This window comes from Thermobia domestica, chromosome 11 (genome assembly GCF_964235325.1).
Source record: "Thermobia domestica chromosome 11, izTheDome1.hap1.1, whole genome shotgun sequence".
NCBI lineage: Eukaryota > Metazoa > Arthropoda > Insecta > Zygentoma > Lepismatidae > Thermobia > Thermobia domestica.
The window spans coordinates 64952656-64975017 of NC_137464.1; the positions used below are offsets into that span (position 1 = coordinate 64952656).

Below are 22362 nucleotides of genomic sequence, written 5' to 3' on the forward strand. Positions count from 1 at the left end.
TTATTTTATTAATCTGCGCCTATGATTCTGTCGCTTGAATTTAGTCCGTTTTGTCTAAATTTTCCTTTGGGTTTGTCCTCTTGAATTTTGTCCTGCATTCGTAGTAATCACTTTGGTAATTCTAACAGAGGCTGTAAGAAGAATAACTATTTTTTAAAGTTTCATCATAAATTTTAGATGTTATTCTTGTTCTTCTCGGAAAAATGACGAGGATACAGTTCTTTATCAGCAGTATTATTCACTTCTACTTTGGTAAAGACATTTTTTCAAAAATACCTGCGGGCAAATGGAAAATTGATTGACTGAGTTGCAAGAAAGCCGTTTGACATTGTAACTGAAACAAACATAAAATAAACTTAATTCAGTATAATATCAAATTATTTCACATCAAGATTTTATGCACTTTTTCAGTAGTTAATTTCTAACATGCTAAGAGTCGCAGTACGTAAAAGGTGCCACAGTTCACATCCTCAAGACATGTTTGGCCATATATTAAGCAAACAATGCAAGAGGATGCATAAGGCGACTCTTAAGAAAGAATATTAGTGTTCTACATCACAACTCCTTTTTCGGCATTACCTTATCAGCTGATTTGTCTTATATACATAATTCTATACTATATGCAATAGTATCATATATACTTCTACTTTCATATTTATATTGTTAATGTAAACAGCAGCAATACAAAATATCAATATCGAAATACTTGAATATTTTTTGTAATTTCAATCAAATCAAAAAGTCAGATAATCGGGGATAAGGGCCATCTTACGCATCCCTTTGCATTGTTTGCTTAATATATGACCAAACATGTCTTGAGGATATGAACTGTGGCACCTTTCACGTACTGCGAGCAGTGGCGGTTTTGGCGAGTAGGCCGGGTAGGTACGGGCCTACCCAAAAAATTGAAAAATACGTAAACACTAAAATATACAATAAAGAGTAAATATATTTTCCATTTTTTATATTAATGGTGAATAATTATTTAATGAACAGCATCAACCACTACTGTAAAAGTAATTTCCTATTGTCATTAATCAATCAAATGTACATATGTATCCATACGCGAGGGAGCGGGCTTGCCCAAAATTAAAATCCTAAAGCAGCCCCTGACTGCGAGCCTTAGCATGTTGGAGGTGAACTACTAGAAAACTGAATAAAATTTTGTTGTGAAATGACTTGATACTAAACCGAAGTAAGTTTGTTTTATCTTCGTTTCAGCTACAATGTCAAACGGCTTTCTTGCAACCGAGTCAATTAATTTTCCATTTCTATGCAGGTAACACTTTTTTAAATCACATTCATTTTTACTGAAATAGATGTGAATAACACTTAATAACAAAACTGTATCTAGTCATTTTAACGAGAAGAACAAGTAGAATAACATCTAAAATTTGTGATAAAACTTTAAGAAATAGTTATTCTTCTTACAGAATCTGTTACAATTACTAAAGAAAAATTCTCTTGAAGAAATCCCTCCCTGGACAGAATTCCTCGTCTCGAAAGATTAGGCAGAAGGGCAATTCCCGTTCTGTCTAAAAATAAAATAATTTAAAATATGTTCTACAAAGTGCTGCAGAGTCTTCAGGCAGAACAGGAAGACCCATTAAAAATTTTGCTATTTTTGAGATTTTGAATTCTTGTTTTTAAGTGCCAATAGAATAAAAACTTACTTTCGAAACGATAAATTTTCAAGCAAAGCACGCAACGCAAGATTGAATGGAAATCAACCTTTACACGGCTGTGATCGTCACAACAACGTTTGATAAATGGATTGCCAACGATTTAATCTCGACGTCACTTGTAAAAAGCACCCCCTACATTCAAAATTCTGGATAAACCACTGACGGGAGAACCCCGAGAAAATCCATGCATATGGTTTGTCCACCAAAAATGCCGCCGATCGCGGGAGCTTGGATTGAACCCGGGACCTCACGCGCAAGAGGTGAGCGCTCTTCAATTAAGGCACCTAGGCTTCTATAATAATTAAGTTGAAGTGAGAGAGTAATTCTTTTGTTACGCAAGTTAATATGTTGTTGAATTCTGTTAAGACCGACATGAAGAACACAATGCGGCAAGGAAGAGAACGATGAAGTCAACTGAAAGTAGATGATGATATGAAACAGAAGTAAGAGGAGAGCAGAATACATGAGTAGAAGACAGAAGGAATCAACAGCAGTAATTTCAGGAGATGGGAACGGAAATGAAGAAATGTGGAACAAGGTAGAAACGAACAGAAACAATAAAGGAATGAAGCAAAGAGCCTGTTGCTACAGGAAATGTGGTCTATTGGTATACTAATAGAGCATTATAAATTGTAGAAGTTTGTTTAGAAGAAGAGAAAGAAATTCCTTTTCTTCATTTCGTCATAGGACTGAAATAATCTGCCAGTGTTTTTGTAATTGCGCGAATCAGTTGTTATAACTAGGATAGTTATCTATTTACTTTCGTTGATTTAGAAAATTTGCAACAAAAGGGCTCGTGTAATCAAGAGTATTGGTTATTGATGTGAGAGATGATTGGTTTGACCAATAGGAACATACGTTACTGAATTCTGTTAAGATTACCTCTGATTAGAGTTAAGTAAGGTGAATTACTCATGCCAGTTCTATCATTTGCTTAATTAGTGACTGACCTAAACCCGCGCTTTGTTCAAAGGATGTTCAAAAAGTTTTGCACAGTGGTCTCTATTTTTTTTATTTGTTACAGGAGGAGAATGCATTTTTTTGTGAACATACTTGGAACATTTTGCTATACACTGAGCCTACTCAATGTAGTCTCCATCAGCTGTGACGCATCTGGTCCAACGTTCTTTCCATGATGTAAATGCACTTTGGTAAAATTCTGGGGATTGACTTTTACACCATCGCTTGACACAGGAAATAAGGTCTTTCTCACTATCAAATGTTTTACCGCGCAGGTGGGCCTTCAGACGTGTTTTGCTCTCAGGTTCGGACAAAAACAACCGTGTTCCATCCTGGGTCGCCGTCGAAACACTGTTTCCACTCTTCAGTAAAGGTCGTCATGAGACCCTCGCACACATCCTTCCTCATCTTTTTCATTTCTCTTGTCAATAATCTAGGCACCCAACGTGCACAGATTTTTCTGTACCCTAGTGATTGTACCACTGATTCCACACTACCCAATGACAAACCAGTCATTTCAGCAAGCTGTCGTGTCGTCACACATTTGTCATTTTGGATGATTTGATTAATGGTCTCCTTATTCACATCACTCACTACCGTCGATGGTCTACCGCATCGTGGATTGTCCAGTAGACAGAAATCACCTTCTTTAAACCTCTGCAACCACCGCTGGATACTGCTGCGATCCAATGTGTCCTCCCCATAAACAGGGAGCAACTTCCTGTGAATCTACGTGGCAGAGTCATTGCCGGTCTTGAAGAGGAACTCCATCACCGACCGCTGTCGCAACCTGACATCTACTTCACGGTTCATTATGGATCACCTGTAAATAAAAGAAAATACTTTTATATACCAACTTATAGTTGAATGTCCCAAGTCTGTCCACAAAAAAATTTCATTCTCCTCCTGCAATAAATAAAAAAATAGAGACCACTGTGCAAAACTTTTTGAACGTCCTTTGTAAATAATGGTGGGCAACGCAAGGAAGCTCACACGTCAGATTCTGTAAATCGAAATAAGGGAATTGTTACATAACAGGTGGGTTGATTGAAATGCAATTGATCCTAATCAGTGGAGGATTTAGACATCTTGCAGTAAATCAGCCTGAGTCCTTCCCTCTTGTATATAATAAAACCCTGCTTATTTCTCCATTCCTTAACTGTTCTTCCACTCGTTTCCCCCTTCTTAAATACTTACGTTTCTCGTTCCTACCGTTTAACAATAAACAACTGACAGCATTTCACAATACAGTTTCAGCAGTGACATTGACTCGCTCAGCACTTTTCTCGCTCTCACTACAAATGCTCCATTTTTCAAACTTTACGCAGTTAACACTGCTCACCTTTAAATGACTAAAAATAAAACACTTAATTAAAATTCTTAATAATCTTACAGAAAGTTGAAGCAGCAATACAATAACGTTTATCTTTTCAAGGCCATTGTAATAATTTATATTTGAAAGTAATTTTAAATTTTGGTGGGAAAAGTGAATTAGTATGACGCGGGGAGTCTGAATGTTGTGCTTAATGTTCAATATGATCGTCTGTTCACTGATTAAGATATACTGTAATATATGATCGTCGGGGCGAACCTACCGGAAGAGAGCAGGGGCCACGGTCCTTCTCCCTAATGATGATGACTTACACAAGTGTCTCAACATGTTCGTGGATACCTCAATACGTAAAACATATGCCATTTAAAATATATATTTCAGCACTGTGCAATTTGTGTACGCGGGATTCCGTACAGAGCATATTTCCTAGATATGATCTGACTTAAAGGTGAGTCCAAAGTAAGCAAAAGGTAAGCGCTGACAGCACTGAATACGGAATGCAACACCGGGAAGTTCTAAGTGTTAGGGAATGTTAGCTCCAAGGTTCCTCCTGTTCGGAATAACGTGGTGTGATGTATTATTGCATGTTTATACGTGTTATAAAAAGGGGGATTTTAGGAATTAGATTTGTAGGCTTTTGACATCTATGGCCATGTCAGCCCCGTATGAGGAATGACATCCCTCGGCAATCACGCTATTCGAGGAAAAGGGAAGGAAGCGGCCTGGGATCTATGTTAAATACCATCCCGGCATTTGCCTGGTATGAATGAGGAATACCCAAGAAACCCTCACTCAAGACGGCTGGCTTGAGAAAGCTTTTACACTTTTTCGCCCGTGTGTCCACCGGGAATCGAACCCAAGACCACTCATGTATAAGAAGAATGTGAAATATACCATGGAACAGTATATTGTACCACGGTTATTCTGAACACGAGGAACCGTGGAGCTGGCGTTTCCTAACACTTCCGACTTCCCATTGATGCATTCCGTATTCATTGCTGTCAAGGCTTATCTTCTACCTACTTTGACCCTACCTTTAAGTAGATTATATATACGAGAATTGTGTTGGGAGCGCGTCTGGGAATTATTCCTTACACAGAATCCTTTGTGCACACATTGCACATTATTAAAATATGCATTTTTGGATGGTATATGTGTGACTTCCTTTGCACTGATATGGATCGCCCCTCCGTGATTCTTGTGTTCGGAATAACGTATGTAGCAGTGTAGCTTTTCCACGCTTTTAGGGAGCCCTTACCTATGCAGTGGCGGATCAAGGGAGGCGGGCAATTTCCCCTCCAAAAGACGAAACTTTCTTATTTTATATATATAAATAAAACCCATCCCAGAGTTTGAAGCTCTTAAAAGTAGCTCTAAGGAGCAGTATGACAACCCATCGCCCCCCCCCCCACCCCCAGAAGTCGGTCCGGGATACGCTCCCGTACCTATGAAACTAGGCCTAACGTTGTAGGTGTTATTTTGAAACACCCTTATACATAAGATTTTGCTCTAAACATCTTTTCACGTTAGACTGAAAGCTTTCAAATCACTTTCGTACTCGAAAATGTATTAATATTAATTGGTTAATTAAAAATGTATTTGGTCTAGGAATTAATTCGTGCGGGTGGACAAGAGATGGCGCAACGAACGGAGCGTCCCACAGTTCCGTGTATCCACACATGTGTTGCAAACCCCTGTCATCGCGTATCGTTCGTAGTATAGGGCAGTGGATTAAAGTGTCAACAACACCAGTTTGTAGTTAAGTGAACATGGCGCAATTTGTGCCTGATAAAGTGTTTTTGCGGGGTGTCCTGCTGCATTACTTTAACATGCAGAAAAGTGCGACTGAAAGTCATCGTATTTTGGTGGAAGTGTATGGTGACCATGCTCTAGCTGAGCGAACGTGTCAGAAGTGGTTTGCACGGTTTAGAAGTGGTGATTTCGGCTTGGCAGACCAAGAGCGAGCTGGACAGCCAAAAAAATTTCAAGACGAAGAATTGACACCATTGCTCGAGCAGGATTCATGTCAAACGCAGGAACAACTTGCAGCAGCATTAGGCGTTGATCAAACAACAGTCTCCAAACGCTTGAAAGCCATGGGAATGATTCAAAAGATGTCACATTGGGTTCCACATGAATTGAAACACAGAGACGTTGAAAGACGAAAAACCATTTGCGAATTGCTGCTTCAACGACAGAGCAGAAAGGGGTTTCTGCATCGAATTATTACGGGTGATGAGAAGTGGATCCATTACGAGAACCCTAAACGAAAAAAGGCCTGGGTGAAACCAGGTGAACCAGGTCCATCACAACCAAAACGAGATATTCACTGTGCAAAGGTTATGCTGTGCATATGGTGGGATATGAAAGGGGTGGTGTACTATGAGCTGCTGCAACCGGGTGAAACTATGAATGGAGAACGTTATCGACGACAATTAATGCGTTTGAAGCAAGCTCTGGCCAGAACACGACCAGAATGGGAGAACAGACATGATAAACTTATTGTTCAACATGATAACGCTCGCCCACATGTCGCAAAACCGGTCAAAACCTATTTAGAAAATGTCGGATGGGAAGTTTTACCCCACCCGCCGTATTCACCAGACGTTGCTCCTTCGGACTACTACTTGTTCGATTGCATGAACAACGATTTGATTGGACAGCGGTTTACTTCTTCAGAAGATATCGAAACATGGGTCTCTGACTGGATCGCTTCCAAGGATGAGGACTTCTTTCGCCACGGAATCCGTACATTGCCTGACAGATGGGCGAAAGTGGTGGCTAGCGATGGACAATATTTTTCTTAAGGTATTTATGTATTTTGTGTTTGTACTACAGCTTCAATGTGTGCGTACCAACCGCACGAATTAATTCCTAGACCAAATATTAATTGGTTAATTAAAATGTATTAATTGGTTAATTAAACTTCTTTTTGAATGATTTGTCACTTACCTTCTGTTAAGATATCATTTGACGCACGGTATATACAAATATATAATAAGTAGCCTTGGATACATGAACTTGATAACAGCCCTAACATTTAAAGCTTAGAGCCGTCTCTTAGAGAAAAAATGGAAGTAGAATAATTACAGTCACACGTATCTTTAAAATTTCTTATTGTCATATACCTACAAAATTAATAACATAAAAACTACTTAAATTAACACGGCTTATCGGTCCTATTGGCGCGCAGAATGAATGCGGATACGAAACAAACTCCACAGAGCACAAAAAAACATGGCAAAAAATATGTGTTTTATTTGTTCGAACTGCATCCAGAAATATTTTTATCGAGTAACATTCGATGTTTGTTTAATCAAACTATTTGCTTACTTTCTTAATTTACTTTCACAGAGTCTGAAGACTCTCAACCATTTGGCACTCTATCGTCTTCCGTGTCTGCAGTACCCTTCATTCCAATAATCACCTCCTCTTGGACATTCACTGTGGCATTAAACTGTTCGTCACTTATAGTGTGCCATGAATACTTTAGATTGTTTCTATGATTACTGCTATCTTCTATATTGTCTGTATCACTTTCTGAGAAAACATTTTCAGATTTGATAAAATCTTCCTCAAGAAATACTTCCTGTTCTGCATCTCCACTTGTTACTCCCGTACATAGTTCAACATTGTTATCACTATATCGGTTTTCTTCCACTTCGTTATTTTCCTGACTATTCTGACAAGTATTGTCACTATTACTGGCAGATAATGGACTTGACGTTTCTACTCCTGGCATTATAAAATAAGAATTTGTTTGTGCAAAGTAAGACTTATACAATTCTGACGGTATTAACACTCGGACTACACGCTGGGCATTTAGTACTGCAGGCAATTGTTTTACAGCAGTTTTGTGACGCGAAACATTCAACTTTTGGAACTCTTCTTCCGACAAAATTTTATTATGTGGCATCAGGTATTTTCTATGTCGAGATTTTAAATGACGTTTGAATGTAACACGAACTTGGAAACTAGAATAAAAAGAAAATTCAAACTTTACTCATTTCAAAATACAGAACATACAAACTTTTTCAGAGTTCAATTAAAGTTAATTTTATAATTCGTACTTCTACACAAATACTCTTTTATCCTGACAAACAATTTGTTAGATCAAATTACTAACACTAATAAAAATATACAGTATAATTTTGAAAGTATATCAAGCATCAAAGTAAAAGACCATCAGTAGGCTTTCTTGTTTTTAAAATGTATTCATATATTAGTTTGGTTATTGAACAAATGATATAACATAATGAAGAAAATTCTTGATCGAATACCATATGCTAGAATAAATGTTGAGCTATGAAAATCGAAAACATGCTCCCAGTTTTTCTTTGCACTTAATTTTGCTAGCGTATATTCTTTCTCTTTTGCTCTCCCAATATTTCAACCCATGCTCTTTTCTACGACTATCTGTAATTATGGATTTCTATGGAAAGACCAAGGGCGCCGATCCAGGGTGGCCCACGTATTTTTTATGAATGTGTATTTTTTATATGTATTTTATTGTAATATGTACTTTTTGCAAATATACAATATTTCGCATAACTTGACTTCAATTTATCTTAAAATCCTCATATATGCCTTCTTAGGCCCTGTCTGCAACCACACATCTGAATGCCCCCTCCCCAAAGTTACAGAAAAATCGGCGCCCTTGGCAAAGACTGTCATTGAAATCTCAATATATATATATTTTTAAAGGAATTTGGGTAGGTTTGAAATAAGTGCGTTTCCTGCAAACTTTACACGGAAAAACTTACATATTCAAGAATTGTACACATCTTAAACACAAAACATTTCCTTCAAGAAATTTCATCAAAAATGTTCTACCCACTTTCAAAAATGTTCTATCAACTTTCAAGTTCAGATAACTGGATAATAGTAACTTAAAATGTGATTAAATAAATACCAAAGTAAAATCCAGGTAGAAAAATACTTGTCCACGAGCTTTCATGATCGAGAATAACCCAAAACAAGGAAAGGCATAATTGCCATTATCATTCAATTTTGTTTTGGAATACGTTATAAAGAAAATCAAAGGTAGCTGCCAAGGGCTAGAGTTGAATGGCTCTCACTAGGCTTATGCTGATGATGTCAATATGATATAGGATGGATAATATGAGGACAATAGAAAGAAATGCATGCACTTTATTAAACGTCTGCAGGAACTTGGGTTTAGAAGTAAATGCAGAGAAAATAAATACATGGAAATTCGCTGTGGCTGTAATACTGCAAATTATGGATATGTTAAAATATCAATAAAATATGTGGCCAGAATGAGAAAGAGTAGAAGCGCTTTCAAACTTTAGCTGGAAAATCAATCGGAAAAAGACTATTAAGAAGATCTAGGCTCAGATGGGTGGAAAATATTAAGATGGATCTAGCAGAAATAGGAATACAAAGTAGGAACTGGACCAGTTGGCTAAAGCAGAAGTCAATGGAGAGCTTTTGTGAATGCAGCTTTGAACCTGCATAGGCCCATTAGTAGCTTAATCTCTCAACATTTTATTGCAATGGAATGAAATGTGTCGTAACTAGACATGCTGTTTTACTAAGCATAGCATTTCTATTATGCTCACCTCCAGGACTACGCTCCCAAGGGTATGCACCTGTTATGTTAAAAGAATAAACAGAAAATAATTTCTCCTTGTTTTTCTGGATGGAGGCTGACATCTATCCAGTTCTTGCGGTTGCAGAGCATGGAATGAGATTCTAAACTCAAAGATTGTTGTACAAAATAAGCTACCAAAGACTGTTGTACAGAATAAACTACCAGATGATAAACACACTTATTTGATCAGCTTAACTGCTTTATTTACAGTAAAAATCGATTCGTTCAACTTCTGATCACCAACTTACTGGGCAAGCGTGTATAACAGTTTCCACAAAACAAAACCTAATACAAGCTTCCTGAAGTCAACATATAATATTTATACACTGAGCAACGTACCAGCGAACCAAGCACTGAGCAGTTCCCCCACGCAGTGTAAAATTACAAAGTCGACGCCTCTTTATATACATTCAATTTATTATAATTATTAATGAAAATCATTAATTAATTCTCTCAAATATCTTCAGTATTTTAATGTCATGTTTATTTTATATGAACCATAACAGCTTATTTACCAACTGCATTGCTGTTCATGTCACAGGTTTATTAACTCAACGGTGAAACAATATTGTACTAGTATAATGATAAATAAGCAAGTAGATATGAATATAAATATGGCTCTTGAACAAATAGTTGTAAATGATTTAAAGAACTCTAACATACATTGAAAAAGCTGGATATCGATTCAGGCAGGAGGACTTGTGCCTTAGTTTTCTAATGTGACATTATTACGATATTTCACTTCTATCAGAACATCACAGAAGTTTTGATGTCACAGTTCTAATCTAGATATCACACAAGTTAATTCTAATTGACTAGGAAGGAAATGGTCCCAACCTGACAAATCCGAATTGGTCGAAATTTCGTATAGATAATAATTTAAAATCGGTGAATAACGTGGAAATAGTCATTCGATTCGCTTTTGCATACTTTACGAGATATACAGGGTGATGCAAAACAGAAAGCAACATAAGACAACTACGTAATCCGAGTCCGAATTGGACGAAATTTCGTATAGATACTAATTTGAGGTCGGTGAATAACGTGGGAGTAGTCACTCGATTTGCTTTTGCGTACTTTCGAATGTACACCTTGTCTCAAAAAGGTTGAGCGCATTCTTTATTGCTGTTTCGAGGCAAAAATTTTCTAAGTCCAACTTCGGGTATCTTCGGGAAAAAGTAAATCAGGTTCGAACCTCGAAGCCAAACTTTGCAATCGGGAAAAATCTTGCAGATGTGTTTTTCTTCTTTTAAATATAATAAGACTTGTTACCAATTATATATAAAAAAGCAACATTGATTGAAATACTTAATGATACAATATTTCGAAACTGTATTAATGCCAGCACATGCTTGTTTGTCATTTTGCTCTCCATACTTAATGGAATATTTAAATACGTAAACGAATCTTTCCATATGTAAAAGAATGGTGAAAGTTAAGACATAGAACATTATTCTCTCCTGAGTACTAAAATAAAAGTCAAAGTAGAACAAAAACAGCGTTTGCAGTGGATATGAATGTAATTATTATCTTAAATACCGTTATATATCGCTAGAAGTATTATTCGTAGAGCGCTTGTGTTAGCTCAGTGGTACGCCGTTGGATTTCAAATCGTAAGGTCGAGGGTTCGATTCCCATCTGAGTCAATGTTTTTTATGAAATTCTATTTTCCGCAATGCATGAAAAATTATATAAAATAATTACATTAAAATACGTCAGTTGTATATATACAACATACAATCATTGCAGAACAAAGTGATTATTATGTTTAAAATATAACAGGTGTTCACAGTACGTTGGTATTCTATGATATATGTGAATGTTAAATACAAATTAAGAAAATAATATCATCGCAAAGAATAAATTATGTAGTGTATTTATTTGGAGCTATTTGTCATCGGAAGTTACTTCTGAATTTTCTCATTACAGCAAGTGATTTACGCTTTCTGAAAGGTAAAGAGACTATTCGGGTATAAACAGAAATTATTATACAAACTCCAATCTTCATTACAGACACAAAACTCCCGATCCCCAAAACTATGTAAACAGGAAATTTACGAACACGAAGTCATGTCTAAGAGACTTATTTATACTCGAGAAAGGAGGCAGAATAGGATTTCTTTCCAAAGGATTTCAGTTCAATAATCTGCAAGGCTTTTGTATATGGATATGGTCCCTTTCTCTCCGCCAATATATATAAAGTAAAAGCGATCGATATTAGTGTCGAATCCGTAGTTCTCGTTGTTGCAGAAATTAATAATTACAACTCCAAAAGCGTTAAAGTCCAAATTTAACTCTCATCGTAAAGCTCCTTTGTGGTTAAGCATATAGCGTACGCTTTTGGTGTGGGAGACCCAGATTCGGCCCCCAGTGAGAGCTCATGTAGTTCGCGTTAATTAGTAGGTCTACGTCTCATATAGCCTCACTGCTGACGGGACGTTAAACTCACAATCAATTCAATTGATTCAAAACCCATTATTATGGCGGGCGATAAAGGATGAAAAATAAAATGTCTCAAGTGACTGAGATTAGTGTCAAATCCATAGTTTGAGTTCGTGACACTGTTACAAACACAATGTCATTTAATGCCACGTTTTGGTATGAGCGACTATGCCTCCTGGATTTTGAATTTACAGGAGCAACATCAAAAGTATTGCTCACACAGCTCTAAATGTTTTGATGTATGTATACGTGTATATTCCAGCGAAACTCCGGAATATCTGGAGCAACTTTTACCTAACATGGGAGACATCTTACTTTCAATCTAAGAAAAAAAATATTGTGAAATTCAGATACCTCAAGGGATTGAAGTTGGGAAGAGTGGCATGTAAAAATAGTGTAAAATGACTGATTGTAGAGTGTTATCCATTGTTTTCTCGGTCGTTGAGATGAGTAGTGAGGCACTCAATGGCGTTATATCCAAATTCATCCCCATCTTTACAGGATGAGGGGCTTGGAGATATGATTAATAAAATGTAAAAACTTACTTAAATATTTGTCGAAGTAATAGTTTTCTGGGGTCGCGAAAGCGTTTCTAATAACTTTGGAATGTAGTTTGTAACCACTTCAAGATGGGCTCTTTAATCATATCAATTTCTCACCTTAAGAAGAAATTACCATCTCAACTAGTATATGTATCAAGCTAGCCTTCGCAATCGAGAAAAAAATGTGTAGATGTATGTTTCGTCTTTTAAATGATATACTAAATGTAAAATCAGAGATTGAATTGGTCGGTGGGTCAAATGGGTCAAGATTTATGAGTGGGTCAGTGGATCGTAGGTCAGCAAGGCGTGACCCACTGCGAAACACCATCACTGTGACTCACACTGACCCATTGACCCACCAACCCATTCTGCTCAGTGCCTTCTAGATAGCATTTTCTGAACACTGGCAACTTTGTCTACGTTTTACTTTCAAGACCTCCATTTTTCTTCTTTTTTTCATTTGGTTGTACTGAAGAAAGAAGTTCAGGCTCTTTTGGATTTTGATATTTCCAGTTGTAACAATGGCAATAGGACTTACTGCTTGGCTTTTGAGATGCAGGCTATGAGTTTTTAGAGGAGCTAACTACTGGAAAAAAATGGTTTATTACAAATATAACCTCTTAAGTCAGTAGAGAGGATGACGTGGATAATGGATCAAACTTAATGACGATGTATTTTAGTGGGTCGGAGTTGGTCACAATGGTTCAGAGTTGTTTATAGTTGGTGGTGGGTCAGAGTGGGTCATGGTGGGTGAATGGGTCACGTTGGGTGTTGAGTCATTGTGGGTCACGATGTGTAGTGGGTCAGTATTTTGTGGATCAAGGTTTCATTGACCCACACCATCTCTTGTCAACATTGCACTAAAGAGGAGAGTTTCCGAAGGTGCGCGTCGGCGATTTTCTCAAATTTTGCACATAGATAGTACCCCACCAGAAAGCAATAAATCTCGAAACGGTTTACAGTACCATCTCACAGAACTCGAGATAGAGGGATTTGTTTGGCTAAATTAAGACCTCAATAATTTATCCTTCTACTAGCGAGATTGTCTTCATCGTTTCCGTGGCGAAGTCAGAAGAATATGCGGCAAGTAAACTTAAGGTTGAAGGTTCGCGCCCACCTTGGGATACTTGCTTTTTTCCCCTAGTGATTTTTACACTCACCTGAATATAAACAAATCAAGCATATGGGCGATTTAACATATTTTGGGGGAGAAATTTTGTGGTTCGTTGGCGTTTCGTTGAGTCTCTGCCGCTGGTGGTATAATTTTCAAAACCGAAGTGGGGCCACCACGGATCGTAGTTGCGGGATCACCAACTTTTGGCGAAATGTCGCCAGTTGCGCATCGGTGGTCCACTGACGCTTACGACATGGGGGCTTGTATCTGAAAACGAAGAGAATAAAGAAGCATGGTATCCATGAAGCCCGTTGACACTAATAAAAGTCTGAAACGATGAAACAGATATCAACACCGGAAAACATGTATTTTATAATTTCAAAGGTACCCCGTGTCGAGGAAAAAGATTTGCCCCAAGGTTCCCCGGTGGGTCTCAGGAGGGGTGCAACTCAAAATTTGAAAATGGTAAGGGGAATCAAGTAGTATGTCATTTAAAAGTATTACTAAAATTTAAAAAAAAATGGTAAGAGTCCCGAGTCTTTATGCTAACTTGTGTAAAATAGCGAGCGTTCAAGATGGTAATAAATCCTTCATTGAAAACTCCTTGACCACCTCTACAAATGTGAAACTGTGAAACTACCCAGAAGAGGTAAACACTTGTCTTACCATTGCAAAAGTGTAATGCACCAAGGTAAAACAAGAAGCGACCCATTATGGGTTTATTACATCACTAATATTAAATTCTACGTTCCACGATTGTGTCTTTAAGCTAAAGGACAGGGTGATTGCGAATTATGAAATTAATGGCAGAATAAAGAATTGACCCACAACCAACTATGAACCACTCTGAACCATTGTGACCAACTCCGACCCACCAACGTAATCAACTCTGACCCATGATCCACGTCCTTCTCTCCATTGACTAAAGAGGTTACACTTGAAATAAAACAAGACTGTGAAATTTTCACTTATCGGAGTTTGAATTCCTACCGTCAATCGCTCAAGCACCGCTCTGTTACAATACCGGTGGATCTGACCTTTACGATATACAATGGTAAAGTGTTTCTCATCTTCCAAATTAAGATGAATTTAAATTTATCATATATAATTATTTCTTTCTTGGCTTACATATACATTTCAGTAGAAAACAGGATGAAATTTGAAAGTATCAAATCAAGATAAAGTAGACCAACGTAAGAAGAAAAGAAAGAAAAACTAGTTTTCCATATAATTAAGCATGCCGTACTAATTTAAAATGCTCATGAAATTAAGCTTGGAATACAAATCTTATGTCTATTTTTCTCACAACTTTATGGTTTGATTGCCTTATGCTCTGAACGATCCATATATTAAACACCAGCTTCAGCAATTATTATATTAGAAAGCAGTGGGTATAAAATGCAAAGGACTGTAGTTTTCACTCCTCAATTAGTTTCTCAACTAATATCAATCGTTTTCGATAATTTTTACAAATCAACCCACTACCAATTTCCAATATATAGAAAATCCCCCCCGCTCATAAAACACATTTTAAAAAATGCCAGGACACGTTCTGTTTATTTTTAGTAAAGAGGTATATACTGAATTTAAGCTCCCTAAGTTGAACGGCTTGTAAGATACTCAGTTTTTCGCAAAAATTCGGACACCTACTCCCCACTAAGGATATGTGTTATAATGAAAGTGATATGCGTATGATAACTTCCCAGTTGGGATTGGGGCCTGATTATATACCAAATGTCATTTCATTTGACTTTGCAATTTGACCGTGATAATCACGCAGACATAGTTACTTTCAGTTTTTTATACTAGGTATAATAATTCATATATTACAAGTGATTCAAATTTTTTTTCCAGCAGTTAGCTCCTCTAAAAGCTCACAAGCTGTATCTCAAAATTGAACTCCTATTGCTATTGCCACTCTTACAATTGCAAATATCAAAATCCAAAAATGCCTGAGTTTTTTCATTAGAAATGGAGATTCAGAAGAAGAAAAATGGAGATATTGAAAGTAAAACGTAGACAAGCTCACCAGTGTTCAGAAGATGCTGTCTACAATGCGCAGAACAGAATGGGACGGTGGGTAGTTGGGGGTCGTTTTGTCCAAAGATATTTCGTCCAGAGACATTTAGCCCAAACACATTTGGTCCAGGGACATTTGGTCCAAAGGGCAATTTCTCCAAAGAACATTTCGTCCAAAAGACAATTGGTCCAAAGGACATTCCGTCCAAAAGACATTTGGTCCAAAGGACATTTCGTCCAAAACACAATTGGTTTAAAGAACATTTCGTCCAAAAGCCAATTGGTCCAAAGAACATTTCATCCAAAGGATTTTCGTCCAGAGACATTTAGTCCAAACACATTTGGTCCAGGGACATTTCGTCCAAAACACAATTGGTGCAAAAGACAATTGGTCCAAAGCACATTTCGTCCAAAACACAATTGGTCCAAAGAGCATTTCGTCCAAAAGACAATTGGTCCAAGGGACATTTCGTCCAGGGATGTTTAGTTCAAAGCGCATTTCGTCCAAAGAACATTTGGTCCGGTAACGCTTGGGGGTCAAGGGTTTGCTTCTATTAGAAGAGTAAAAGTGATGCATATAACATTATGACTCACAAGTAATACCTCCCAAATGTAACACTCCGATTTTGAAAAAAATAGGCAGGTAGATACTACACACAAAATAAACGAATACGTGTTTTTCTGCGGAAAAGTGGTTTTAGGGGGGGGGGGCAAAGGCCCTACTCAAAATTTTGAAATTTGACGCCCGAAAGGCAAGAAGAGGTGGACCGAAGTGAACGAAATTGTGCACAGATATTGCAGACGTAAAATGAGGGAATACGTGTTTCGTATTTTCCTGGAAAAAATGGTTACGTGGGGCACAGACCCCTCCAAACCTTTGATCACGAAATATCAAAAGTACTCATAACAGTATGTCAGATGTGTGTAAAGAACATGAAGAATTGCAACGAAACTTTGAGTAGGGACAATACGCAAAAAATAAATAAATACCTTTTTTTATTTTCTGCGAAAGAACGGTTTTAGGGGGCAAAAGCCCCCATCCAAAAATTTGAAACTTGAGGCCCGAAAGGTCACAAGAAATGAACCAAAGTGAATGAAATTGTGCAGAGATATTGTAGACATAAAATGAGGGAATACTGGTTTCGTATTTTCCTGAAAAAAAGAAAAAGGTTTGGGTGGGACACAGACCCCTACAAAACTTTGATCCTGAAACATCAAAAGTGCGAATAACAGTATGTCAGAAGTGCTTAAAGGACATGAAGAACTGGAACGACATATTGTGTAGGGACAATACGTAAAAAATAAACGAATGCGAGTTTATTTTCTGAGGGAAAACGGTTTTAAGGGACAAAATCCCCCACTAAAAATTTTGAAATCTGAGGCCTAAAAGGCAAGAAGAAGTGTACAGAATTGAATGAAACTGTGCACAGATATTGTAGACGTAAATTGAGGTAATTGGGTTTCGTATTTTCTTTTTAAAAAAAAGGTTGCGTATATCACGGACCTTTTAAACTGTTGATTACGAAATGTCAAAAGTGCAAATAATTATACGTCAGAGGTTCTTAAAGAGTATGGAGAATTGCAACGAAACCTCGTATAGGGACAATTCGCAAAACAATAAACGAAACGTGTTTTAATTTGTGCGGAAAACTGTGTTGGGGCCTAGGCCTTCTCCGAAAAAAAGTAAATATTACCGTAATAGCGCAGGAAGTAGTGGACCAAAGCAAATGAAATTGTGGGTAGACATTTTAGAGACCCTATGTAAAATAAGGTCTTTCGTGTTTCTGAAGTATCCCTATCCGTTTTGCTTCAAATTTGGCACATCAATAGCAAACAGGAAATTAATCGACACGTGTTTTTGTTTATGCGGAAAAACATTGTAAGGGTTAAAGGTGCCTCCTGAAATGCTATAAAATACACTATACTGTTTGTGCTTGTTGTTGATCTGCCAAATTTGAAGAAATCAGATGGAGACACTTGTGAAACACGAAAGGCCTTATTTTACGTATCTACGTACAATTTCATTCACTTCGGTCCACTTCTTCTTGGGTTTCGGGCTTCAACTTTCAAAACTTTGGGTGGGAGTTTTTGCACCCTATAACCCTTTTTTCGCAGAAAATAAAAAAACCCGTGTTCATTTATTTTTTCCATATTGTCCATACACAAAGTTTCGTTGCAATTCTTCATGTAAATTTAGGCACTTCTGACATACTGTTACTAGCACTTTTGATATTTCATGAGCAAAGGTTTGGAGGGGTCCGCGCCCCACCCAACCATTCTTTCTAGAAAAACACGAAACCCGTATTCCCTCATTTTTCGTCTACAATATTTGTGCACGATTTCATTCATTTCGGTTCACTTCTTCTTGCCTTTCGGGCGACAACTTTCAAAATTTTGGGTGGGGGCTTTTGCCCCCTAAAACCCGTTTTTCCGCAGAAAATAAAAAAAAAAAACACGTATTTACTTATTTTATGTGTAGTATCTGCCTGTCAAATTTTTATCAAAATTGGAGTGTTACACTTGGGAAGTGTTACTTGTGTAGCTTCTTATTTCTAAAGGAAATTTTGAAATAGAGATTTATTCCGCAATTTTCTTTTCGATAAAACAAATATATGTTGAGATATTCAGAAAAAACGCAAACGCCTGAAAACTAAATGGCCACCTTTCTTTGCTTTCATTAATAATTTTACTAAAATACAGTTTTAGCTTCGCAGAAATACAGTTGTAGCTTCGTTGGTTAAGGAATTCACCTCCCAAAATGATAAACAACCCTTTGAAGAACATACTCCGTCTTCATTTGCGGACAACATTGCCTCCGCATGGTCATGTGAATCTTGTATTTGGTTTGAGACTTTGCAATGGATATCTTAAATGTACTGTGCTGTACCGAGAAAATTAATATGAAAGCAAAAGTATATACTATATTTGCATAAGGAGTAACACTGAAATAAAAATACAAGACAAGTTAACAATTCTGGTTTGTCATACAACTCACTAATTATGTAGAAACGTCTGCCGAAGTTACACACTATCAATAGTCTACAAATAGAAACCAGACTTGTGGTTAACCTGAAAAGATACGTATATTCTACACGAAATGTTCCAACTTTTATCTTATATTTGTCAACCACTTTTCACAATGTTGCAACCAAGAATGTGACTGTTTAAGAGTATTATCTTTGGACACTAAGAATATGTATTCACACATGTGTATTTTTCTATTATCAGTATTTCTTCAAAGATACTTGACACATAATTTTTTACTTTTCTAACACAAGGGTTTGAATGCCTAATATTTAACTTACTCAAATTTAAACTCGATTAATTTTAGTTACCGGTACTTATTTTAGAACTATTTCATTCACAACATGAAAATTTTAGATGTCATGTTAGCAGTTATTACAGCAACATACTTCACACTACAACCTTTCCCTCACTCCTGTTGTTCGGCCATGTTGTTTTCAGGCGTTTACGTTTTTCTGAATATCTCAGCATCTGAATATCTATCAAAATGAAAATTGCGGAATAAATCTCTATTTCAAATTTCCTTTAGAAATAAGAAGCTACTGAGTCATAATGTTATATGAATTACTTTTACTCTTCTAATAGAAACAAACCCTTGATCCCCAAGCGTTACCGGACCAAATGTTCTTTGGATGAAATGTGCTTTGAACTAAACATCCCTGGACGAAATGTCCTTTGGACCAATTCTCCTTTGGACGAAATGTCCTTTGGACCAATTGTATTTTGGACGAAATGTCATTTGGACGAATTGTCCTTTGGACCAAATGTCTTTGGATTAAATGTCTCCGGACGAAATGTTCTTTCGACGAAATATCTTTGGACTAAAAGGGTGGCCACCGGGTGGGCCAGTGTGAGTCACGGTGAGTGGTGTTTCGCAGTAGGTCACGTCCTTTTGACCCACGATCCACTGATCCACTCACAAATATTGACCCATTTCACCCACTTACCAACCGACCCACTGACCCACTCCATCTTTGATTTTAACATGTCTTGTTTCATTTAAAAGACGAAACATACATCCACATAATTTTTTCACCGATTGCGAAGGTTGGCTTAATATCATAATTGTAATGGTAATTTCTTCTTAAGGTGAGAAATTGATATGATTAAAAAACACATCTTGACGTGGGTACAAATTACCTTCCAAAGTTATTAGAAACGCTTTCTCACCCCGAAAACTACGAATTCGACAAATATTTAAGTAATTTTTGAGATTTTATTTTTAGCTCTCCCAGGCCATCATCCTGTGAAGATGGGGATGAATTTGGATGTAACCTCCATTGGTAGCATCACTATCCATCTCAACGACCGAGAAAATTATGGATAAAACACTAAGATCAGTCGTTTTACATTATTTTTACATGTCACACCTCCCAACTTCCATAACTTCATACTACTACAATATTTTCTTCTTAGATTGAAAGTAATATGTCCCCCAAGTTTGGTAAAGGTTGTCCCAGACATTCCAGAACTACGCTCTCCTTATTAGATGTGCTGGGGGATCTTACTCTTACTGGAAGTTGAACTTAAACTTAAAGGTCATCAGAACTGCTCCCAATGAACTTGGCGACCCCGAAAGATATGGGTTGTATACTAACATTGGTTATTTTCAATTATTTCTACATGTCACAATTTCACAAACTCCTTCATTGTGTTAATGAGGGCTTAACTTACATGGCATCTGAAGTTCCAATCTTTACCTAAGAGACCCCCAAAATTATAGATTCGACACTAATGTAGGTCTTTTTTTATAATTTTGATGTCAGTCCCTTTCATTTCTCCTAGGACAGCAAACGGATACTGCCACTGCTAGGACTAAATTTGGTCTTAAATGGCATTAAAATTAATATCAATTAATTTAGCGAACAGTGCTGCATTTAGAAGCTCGGCGTCCCTACGCACTTTTGCTCTCGGCGCCCCCCATAACTACACATTTCTCCGTCCCTTGATCCCTAACTTACAGATAAAACTTAATTCGAATATGCTTAATTAGTGAATTTATTGCAGTTAAATACCACTCACTAGATGCTAAGCTACAATTACGTAACAAAAAATAAATGGGAAACATGTTCTGAATTATTTTCAAATTTCTTACGCTATCATTAAATATATTAGAATAGTAAAAGAGGACTGCTCATGAAATAGTATATTTGCTCTCGATTTTTTTAACTTTTTCATACGAAAAAAATTAAAATTTTAAACTTTGCGCTCTTCAAATATGTTGCCCTCTAGGCACGGGCCTAGTTGGACTAATGGGAAATGCAGCACTGAAAACGTACACTTCGACTCTAATATTGGTTGATTTCGATATTTTTTTGTCGCTACGTAACCACCCTGGGTGCTAATGGGAGCTTAATTGGACTTGAATTGAAAGTAGAACTGTTTACCTAAGCGACCACGAAACTATGGATTCGATACTAATATCGATCCTTTTCTAGCATTTTTGATATATATCACGACAGTACTCTTTTCCAGATTGTAAGAAATATGGTTAAAATTGCTCTAGACATATCAGAATTATGTCGAAACACACACATACATCCACTTTCATATATATATAAATACAGAGTGAGCGAGCGAGAAAGTGAGAGAGAGCGACCAAAGGCATCACCACTTCCACATTGCAAAAGCATATAGCAGGTATTGAATTGAAAATCTATGTAAAGACCTTCTGCTGTGGCATGCTTCATAAGGACAATTCCACTCTGCTCACGTGACCTTTGGGGTTCATGAATTTCTTGCGAGCGTTCCAACTTTGGATTCTCTGTTTATACCCTCGGATAATTTTTCAAGAATATCAATGACATGCTGTAATACGAATGTTCAGAAGTAACCCCTATATGACAAATAGCTGCAAATAAATACACTACATAATTTATTTATTGAGATGATATTATTTTCTTAATTTGTATTTAACATTCACATATATCATAGAATACCAACGTACTGTGAACACCTGTTATATTTTAAACATAATAATCACTATGTTCTGCAATGATTATATGTTATATATATATATACAACTGACGTATTTTAATGTAATTATTTTATATAATTTTTCATGCATTGCGGAAAATAGAATTTCATAAAAAACATTGACTCAGATGGGAATCGAACCCTCGACCTTACGATTTGAAATCCAACGGCGTACCACTGAGCTAACACAAGCGCTCTACGAATAATACTTCTAGCGATATATAACGGTATTTAAGATAATAATTACATTCATATCCACTGCAAACGCTGTTTTTGTTCTACTTTGACTTTTATTTTAGTACTCAGGAGAGAATAATGTTCTATGTCTTAACTTTCACCATTCTTTTACATATGGAAAGATTCGTTTACGTATCTAAATATTCCATTAAGTATGGAGAGCAAAATGACAAACAAGCATGTGCTGGCATTAATACAGTTTCGAAATATTGTATCATTAAGTATTTCAATCAATGTTGCTTTTTTATATATAATTGGTAACAAGTCTTATTATATTTAAAAGAAGAAAAACACATCTGCAAGATTTTTCCCGATTGCAAAGGTTGGCTTCGAGGTTCGAACCTGATTTACTTTTTCCCGAAGATACCCGAAGTTGGACTTAGAAAATTTTTGCTTCGAAACAGCAATAAAGAATG

At 36.8% G+C, this 22362-nt stretch overlaps 1 protein-coding gene across 2 annotated transcripts in view; it reads right to left on the minus strand.

Moving 5' to 3' along the window:
• Positions 1-6987: 6987 nt before the first annotated feature.
• LOC145664125 (uncharacterized) overlaps positions 6988-22362 on the minus strand; it is a 57011-nt gene continuing 41636 nt past the window's right edge. The window contains exon 5 of one of the 2 annotated variants that reach the window (XM_081730501.1): positions 6988-7952. In XM_081730501.1, the coding sequence (XP_081586627.1) occupies positions 7346-7952 (607 nt within the window). In that variant the 3' untranslated portion in view covers positions 6988-7345. The remainder of the gene's footprint in view (positions 7953-22362) is intronic. The other variant, XM_081730500.1, reaches the window with a different exon arrangement.